The following is a 9,356-nucleotide window of genomic DNA, read 5'->3' on the forward strand; positions in this document are numbered from 1 at the left end:
TAATTGTATCTAGCAAATTTTAACAAAAAAATTAGGTACTAGTTTCAATAACCAAGCTTTAGTCATAGCTATCAGTAAGTTCAATGACTATTTCATGACCAATGCTACTGAATTCTTTAAATATTCATCAAATGCCATCAAATTTTCACAAATTCACCAAATGTCACTGAAATTTTCAAAAAATTACAAATTCCCTTTTAATCGTACATAAGTTAAATTCCGAGCTTATTAAAAAAAGGTTAAATTTCGAGCTTGGTTAAAATGACATAAATGCCTCATCACCAAATTCACCGAGCTTACTAATGGTTAACGAGGCATATCGCATTTACGCCCTTTTAATCAAACATAATTTATCTTTTTCTTTTATTTTACAAGATACATAAGTTATGTTAAACATACTATATATATGTTAAATTTCAAGCTTGGTTAAATTCGAAAAAATGACGTTAATGCCGTTAAGTTTTTACAAATTCACTAAATGCCACTAAGTTTTCCAAAAAAACCACCAAATGCCTTTTTAATCATCATACATAAGTTATTTTTAAACGCAAAACACGACATTTACGTTATTTATTTTTTGTCGATTTCAAGCTTAATTTGGACCCATAAAGATCCAAATAACCCCAAAACCATACCCGTTTCATGGTTAAAAAATAACTAAACGTAAATCGTGATATTTCTTGACACATGTAGTCATCCAAAAATGTTACCCCACAATTAAACGCGATGATGAACAACCTTTCACCGCCATTATTGGTCGAGTCGAGTATTTAATCTCGGGAGTACTTAAAATCCACATTCAGTCAAACACAACTTACAAATTAGTCTAAATGTTTAGTCAAAGCATAGTCCATTCATCATTTTAGCCCAAACCCTTTTTATTTAATTTCATTTTATTATTAATTAAGCATGATTAATGAATAATAAAATCCTAAACCTAAAATAAGTTCCGAATGAAATGGCGCCTAATTATCACGTACGTAATGCTAAGTAAAAAGATTAAAAATGAATTTAAACGTAATTCTAGAAAAGGAATCTGCCGTGTCACGACAAATTCTGTCGCACCACGGAAAATTCGGTCGCGCCAAGGAAAAATTTGTCATGACACGACAATTTCTGTTGTGACCCGACTATTTTCTAGGTTTTTGTTTTGCGGTGCCTTTAATACTAGGGTTCTGTACCTCACCCCTCATATTTTCTCTATAAATACGAGGCTGATTTCTCAATTTCGTAGCACCAAATTATTCTCTCTCTCTCTCTTATGCTCTAGCCTAAACATTATCCTTCCTTATTCTTCCACAGTACATCCCTCAAGCACTCCCCGAAGTCCGTACTTTACCCAAAGTTCTACACTTAAACCAAGGCGTAAAAGGTAGAACTATTTGAGGGTTTGGCCCCAAATCAACTCTACTTAAATTTAATTTAGTTTCCAGTATTGTTTATTATATTTTCCTTGAAATTACTAACGCGTTTATTGTTTTATAGTTTCAAGCAAAAGCAATTAAATTAATTTAAGGAATCATGTTCCTTTTGTTCCTATTATATTTCTAACGATTTTTGTTACTTCATATGTTTTTTATATACTAATCGTTGTTTTCATGGTTAAATTGCTTCCAATGTTAATGTTATTCTATTTTTTTTATTGTTGATCACCGTATTGCATGTATAAAGGGAATATGTAATTGAATATGACGCTTAATAAGATAATTTGTACGACTGGTCTAGATTCATTTATAATCTTTAATATCAAGTGATCTCTAATATTTTAGAATTATATATGTGTTGCATCAGCATTCAACCAATGTAGCTTAATAATAGTTTGGAGTAAATTGAATTTTTGTTTGTATGCCTTTGAGATAACATGAATTACTTTTCACAACAGAAATCGAGTAGAGGCTTAGAGCCAATATGGGCGAATGTGATTCCATGACTCACTTCGTACCATCATCTCCGATCCTTTTTCGTGGTTCCGAACCATATGGAGTTAATAATCTCATGGATTATGATTTGTGTGTACCTTTCACGGGTCAATCATTATTGCCTATCGTTATCCCTAGTTCGTGATTGCCTTAAAACTTGTTAACGACTCCCTACTTTGTTTTATCCCTAATCGTATATGTCAATTCCCACTTCCTACGAGTGTCAATCATATTCACAGCTAGTTAGGCGCGCTTTGAACGTACGACACCTACAACACTTAAAAAACAAACTACTTATGACAAAGCACGAATAAATGAAAACAATAGTTGAAATTCTGAAGAAACTCAGCAACTAATCTAGCCAAGCTAAAATAATTTGAGTTCTTTCTTTTATATAAAAAACGAAAACAAGTACAAAGGCTTTTAATTCATAATAGAAAAATCAGAAGAAATTACATCCAAGAGCGATAAAAGACTCTCATTAAGCCAAACACCATCGTTAAATGAGTATACCGTCCATTTTGAGAATCGGTGAGCCCTTGAGTTTTGAGAGCTCATTATTATTATTATTTTTGGCAGATTTACTATTGCAATGAATTACAAATTACAAATAAAAAAGAATGAGGCTTAAAAAAAAATAATAATGAAAGGAATATGAAGAATATATAATATGTCTAACAAACATGTATTTTTTAAAAAAAAAAAAAAAATCAAGCAAAAATATATTTTTTAGTCCACAATTCTTAGAGATGAGAGCCTTTCTAAGAAGAGGTTGAAAGAAGAGTCATCTCCCATCATGTTAGCTCTAATATATCGTCGAGAGACGTTGATTCCGAACCGTGAGCCATTCCTTCCTTGGAATTTCAGCTTCCTCATTACTTCTTCTGCATCTTCACCACTTTCAAATTCCACCCATGCAAATGCTGCGTAGGGTTAAACAATTCAAAAAATTATCTTTAAAAATATAATTATTAAATTTAAAAGTACACTTCCTCTTATTTTATTTAAGAAATTAAATTATCTAAACTTACATATATGTCCGTCAAAGTTTAATATTTTTTTTACAGAAATAGAGGGAGTAGCAATACATTGTCAAATTACGATCAGACCATGCATGTTATATAATTAAGCACGGCACGCGTGGGGCCTAAAATTGAGATTTATAAATAAATTTTTCCTTTATATTATATGTACTCCGTATAAAATATTCAAAATTTAGAGCCAAAAATTGAATAATGACAATTATACCGAACAATAATCAAGGCTGTAATAAATACCTGGAGTGGGAGAAGTGAGCTTTCCCATGAAATTACAGAAGCTTGGAGAAAAGTCTGGGAGGCGAATACGCGGAGTGTGTTGGACAACAACAGCTCTAAGCTTCTCCCAGCGTTGCCCTAATACGCGGTGGCCATATTCGAACAACCCTTCAACTTCGAACAATTTAGGCACCTTGGAAGGCTTCTCAACCATATAATAAGGATCATGTTCATATTTATCAGCTATGAAATTTAAGATCTTTGTTGCTCGAAGTTGCCCTTCATGACTACTTCTAATGCTAGTCAACAATATTTGCTTCTTCATCTTTTTTGCAGTATCTTGATCCCTTATGATGGCCCACCTATAATAAGTGGCTAATCGTAATTTAGAATTTTGTTCTTGAGTAATTGAAAACAAATGAAATAGAAATAACATTGCATGCATGTGAGTATGTGACCTTCATGAACTATTACGACTTTTGATCTATCTGTCGTAAAAAATAAAATATTTTAACTTTTTACACTATTCATAAACTAACTTTGACTATAATATACATATACGATTTATGTTATCATACATACAAAATATTGTTAAATTAAAATAATGCCAATCTATTAATAACTTTACTCTTGAATTATCTAAAAAAAAAAAAATTCCCAAATCATTAACATATAACTGTATATAAAGTTTGCACACTTGATATTTGAAATCAAGAAAACAAAATATGTATGACATGACATTAGGGGTAGGGTGTGTGGTACACTTACCCCTACTCTAGATCCAGCATGCCCAGAAGTCTTAGACATAGTAAACAGCATAACATCATAATCAGCTGGAGAAGTTATAGGTGTGTAGTGTGGCCAATAATAAGCAAGGTCATATATCACCACTCCTTCTTCCCTGTTCACCACCGGTGTTCGAATCGTGCCATCGGGGTTATTCGGAGATGTTACCACTTCAACGTACGGACCCGATTTCTCTTGGAAGGTGTTGGCATCTCCTTGCCATTCAAATAACTTTGATCTCTCTTGCTCTATTGCCTCTCCATAGTACTGCCATTAAAAAATTGGATATGTCAGTATCACATCTGACATCAAAAGACTTCAACAGGCCAGCTAACAATACTCCCTCTGTTTCTTAAATACATCACCTTGACAGCTTGACTTTTGTATTAATAACTTTTTTTTGAAACTTTAATACTATTCACTTGAGAGTCGTAATGGGGTGAATATGTGACCTCAATATTACAAGGTGTGTTCCTTATCAACGCTACCAAGATTGTTTGGTACTATATAATTAACGGGCAATACTAATAATTTAGTACTTTATATAATAGGAAGGTGACTATCGTTACGTTACTTACAGCTAATACGGAGTATGTTTAAGAATATAATACCACATTACCACGTATAATTAATTTACATCTTATGGTATAGTAATTCAAGGATAAATACTTTTTTTTTAAGAAAATTCAAGGATAAATATTATGTCATGCATGACATCACAATAGTAATATAATAAATACGTGAGCTTTTATTTTTTTATTTTTTATTTTGAATAGATACGTGAACTTAAATGAACAAACAATTCTAAATTAATAAATAGTTTCTCCATAAATTAAAGATTAGTAACATTAACAATACATCAATCTTCATTGTTTAAATAATAATAATAGTAATAATAATAGTAATAATAATAATAATAATAAAATCTTATGCTCAATTTGTATGAGTTATATATGTTCATAATATATTAAACTAAAAAAAATAAAAAATAAAAAAAATAAACTAAACGTCATTTTTTTTATTAGTTAATTAGGAATAGAAAGACTTGTGCATTTATTAAAAAAATAAACGTCATTTTACTTTTAAACTAAGTAGTAAGCTATTCATAATTTGAATTTTTGTGCATTTATTACAAAAAGACATTAATTCGTGGTTTTAGATGCCATGTATGAATGAAGTATAACTGTTTTATTTTTACTCGGTATTTTTTCTTAATTTTACCCACTTTTAAATGCACATTGTATCCCCTATAAGGGATCGAGTCACCCTTGTGATACTGATCGATTAACACATATAACACTGAATGAGTAACTCATTTAACATTGACAAAGTAAGTGCTGTAACATTAATCGAGTAACCCCTATAATACTAACGAAGTAATAACCTTCATTATGGCCACATTGTGCGGCTAGTCACTTGTAAGAATTTGTGTTCACTTTTATCCATTTTTTTATTTAAATTTTTTTATTATTATTTTTTGCAACATACACCCACCTTACACAAGACTTAATAATTGTTACAATGTTACATACTAGTATACTACCTCCGTTTCATATTATTTGTAACAATTTGACATAAAATAAAGGGAAAAAAATGTAGTATAATTGATACAAATAATACAAATTGGAGGTAGTATTTGACTTTTTTCTTACTTTCATTACTACAAAGTAGAACTTACAAAAAATTGAGTGAATATAAAAGTAGTGCTACAAATGATGTAATATTGATATGATATTTTGATTACTAGACAATATTTTATAAGTCAAATGTACAACAAAAGGTCAATCCTCAATCAGTCAATCTACATTAAATTAGCTAAAATTACCAAAAGTAGATCTACATTAAATTAGCTTAAATTACCTGGTAGTGCCACATACAAATGATGTAACGTAATCTGATATGATATTTTGATTATTATTCAATATTTTATAAGTCAAATGTAGTCCAAAACCTCATTCCTCAATCAGTCAACCTACATTAAATTAGCTAAAATAACCAAAGTTAAATCGAATACAGTTAGAAAAGGAAAGATATCTACAATTATCAATTGTATATATTCAATTACAATTTCTTTTAAAACATAAATATACATTTTTTTTTTTTTATTGCACCATGACTGATTTTATGTTTGTCAATGCATTACTTTAGCAATTAATTTCTGTAATCATACTTTTGTAAAAATTATAAATACCACCATGTATTGTTCACATTTTGTACAATATTACCTCAAGTTTTTTTTTTTTTTTTTTTTGAATTTTTTAAAAATTGTATTATACCACCTAATGTTTCAAAAACCTTAAAAATTCCCAACACTTTTGCCTTATTTCCCTATATAACATCACGCTGGGTCCCACTAACAAATTTTACTCTCTTTTTCATTACTGATAAATCACATAAGATGGTCAAAGAACATTACATGAACAATATAAAATTCCTTACGGTGCAATTAATGAAAAATGAAGAAATTATCAATCGTAAAATTTAAAAACAATTTAGATAACCCAAGCATAGCACACATACGGACTCAAAATTATAGTGTGTTGCGAAATTACCGAGTAATAGGGCTCAGCACAAACAACGGGTATACGCTTTCCTCCGTTACTATTAGTCTCCTTAATAGACAACGCCAAGGCACGTAGCGCGGTGATGAATAGCTGCGATGATCCTGTTCCTCCGATTATGTACCGGTCCTCGGCCACTGCATTTCCGATCACTCGATGCACCCTTCGAATAGCGTCGTTAAACCCCGGCATCTGGTAGAAAAAATCAGCCTCTTTTGGGTTCACAAAGTAGCTTATCAAGTCTGATGCTTTTATTGTTACCGAGCATTCGTTGTCCACCTTTTTCCAGTATGAGTAGAACATTTTAGGGTCACCACTACATCAATTCAATAAAATATATGTATGCATAAAATTAGATTTGCCGGAGCTAATATAAAAATATTGCAATTAAATAATATATGTAGCCGGACCTAATATAGAAACATTGCAATTAAATTAAAACGGAGAAAGTATAACTTACTGGTCAAGATTAATTACAACGTTATTATTTTCTGAGGAAGAGTTGTGATCCTTCATTATACCATTAATGGTGACTAATGTTTTCTTAGAATCATGTAGTAGTGACTCCATTATTGATCACTAATTGATAATTTATGTGTATAACAATTTCTTCTCTTTCTCTCTCTACAACTGTTTCGAAAATGAATTATTGATATGCCTTCTCTATTTTGCCAATATCCTCAAGATTTATAGGATACGATTTACGCATGATTCTTATTGACACAATTGTATTAATTAGATTTTTATAATTTTTGAGGGGAAATTAATAATTATAATTATGTGTGTAGTTGCAACTTGGAAGGAAAATTTATTTATCTATTTATTTTTTATTTTATTTGAAAAGGTAAGGTGCACGAATCAATTGTAGTGTCATAGCTAATGCCATTTATTATAATTTAACAACGAAAATCATGAACCTCGTGTTGCATTCTATGGAGTAATGCAAATTGATGTCTATTTCTAATGGTTTAATAGTTTGTAGACATAATTTCCTATGAGCGGCATACGTGTGACAAATCGAGTAATTGACTATGTTATGTGCGACTAATAAAGTCCGTGTTGCTTAGGAACATGTTTAACTTCACAAACTTTTAAAAAAATCGAGAGTACAATAATTATTGTACATCCATTGTATAGATAGCCTAAAGTGATTTAAAGTTACCCGTGAAATGAATAAAAGTTATCCCAATATATATAAAAGTAACCCAATACAAATAAAATTTATCTACGCTTTGTTAGTAAAGAATCACATTTTAAATGACTAAAAATCAATTATTAGTGATTGAATGTAATTAAATTACCATTATAAAAATTTTCTTATGATCTATTTATATAAAAATTATATTATCTTTAAAGTTACTAAAAAAAAGGCAAAAAGTTACCCCAAAATTAGCTAAAAGTTACCCTTATACTACTCGATGTACACTAATATTAGTGTAAGCTGTAAACCGGGTGTATACAAAAATTTTCCGTTTAACTTTGCGTTAATCTTGCACTTAATGCATGCAAAGTAGGGAGTGACCAATAAAATCCGGGAACCATAGAAAAATGCATGACATCGTTCTTAGATAAATTTGGCAAAAATATGTGATGGAAATCTTAAAATCTATTATATTTTCACTTATGAGTGTCTGACATTGAAAAAAGAAGAGGGCGAGAGAAAAAGTTGACATGAGTCCACTTTAGGTCTAGCAATCCTAACTTGGATCTGAAGGAGTTTTGTCTTCGATAAGTGCAATTACTAGATATATCAAGGATCACTATTATGGAGATAATAATAACTTTGTTCTTTTGGGTCGTCATTATCTGTTGCTAGACTATGATCATTGATCTTTGGGCTAGTCAAATAGTCCAAATCCCACTAGAATGGATCCTATGAGGTCACACAACAAAGGTATTGGGTTAAGCAAGTTAGAGGCCCATTTATGGGCCTCATGAACAAGTAACCAATCATGAATAATTGGATTGGGTTAGTATAGTTAGATTAGAGTTAGGATTTGGGCTTTGTCATGGAGTCTTATTTAGAGATGAGATCTATAAATAAAGTCCATGCCTAGGGTTGTATGAGACAACACAATTAACAGTAAATTGTGCACCAAGCAACCAATAATCCAAAACCTCTCTCTCTGTACCACACGCCTATCCCTCCCCTCGTGGTGGTTCGTGATTTGTTCGTTGCTCGTTCTTCTCCATAGAAGGTCAATTGAAGGGTTCAATTGCAACTAACTAGCATTAGTGGAGGTTTTAATCTGTGCCTGTGGACCAAGTAGAGGAATCACACTTGAGGTTCTTTATCTCCCTTGTTCTTGGGAATCACGCTTCAAAGGTATTAATTCTAATTCTTTATGTGTTATGCATGATCTTGGGATTAGGTGTTATATGAATACGATTCATGTTTTCCGCATTCATATCTATAAACTCTTACAATGGTATCAGTTAGCCTATTGCATTTACACATATTGATTTTTAATTCTTTGATAGTCCACAATTTTAATTCAATTCGGAGGGAGAATAATTTAATTATGGTTCAATCTTTATATTAAATGAGATTTAATTTTTGGAATTGTTTAAATATGATTTAAATTGCTCAATTTTTCTAGCAAAATCCGATTTAAGCCCTAGAATTTTTTGAAAATTGTGATTGAAAGAAAGCCCTAAAATTTTTATTTTGTGCTTAATTTTAATGATTTTCGAATATTTTATGCTTCATAAATTTAATTAGATTGATTTGATACATAAAATATGATTTTTATATAATCTATAATTTGATTTAAGAGTTAGATTAAATTTGAATTAATTTTGTGAAGAACCCTAAATTTGAAATTGATCATTGT

General features: G+C 30.6%; 1 protein-coding gene across 1 annotated transcript; it reads right to left on the reverse strand.

The window, feature by feature from the left end:
* Nucleotides 1-1,908: 1,908 nt before the first annotated feature.
* On the reverse strand, nucleotides 1,909-7,580 carry LOC110701878 (tryptophan aminotransferase-related protein 1-like). The gene is made up of 5 exons (XM_021879485.1): nucleotides 6,983-7,580; nucleotides 6,514-6,838; nucleotides 3,940-4,228; nucleotides 3,197-3,550; nucleotides 1,909-2,842 (listed from the first exon to the last, which is right to left on the reverse strand). Exons 1-5 carry the CDS (start codon nucleotides 7,090-7,092, stop codon nucleotides 2,649-2,651), a joined length of 1,272 nt encoding a protein of 423 aa, XP_021735177.1. The 5' UTR covers nucleotides 7,093-7,580; the 3' UTR covers nucleotides 1,909-2,648.
* Nucleotides 7,581-9,356: the final 1,776 nt, after the last annotated feature.

The sequence above is a fragment of the Chenopodium quinoa genome, unplaced genomic scaffold (assembly GCF_001683475.1).
Source record: "Chenopodium quinoa cultivar QQ74 unplaced genomic scaffold, ASM168347v1, whole genome shotgun sequence".
NCBI lineage: Eukaryota > Viridiplantae > Streptophyta > Magnoliopsida > Caryophyllales > Amaranthaceae > Chenopodium > Chenopodium quinoa.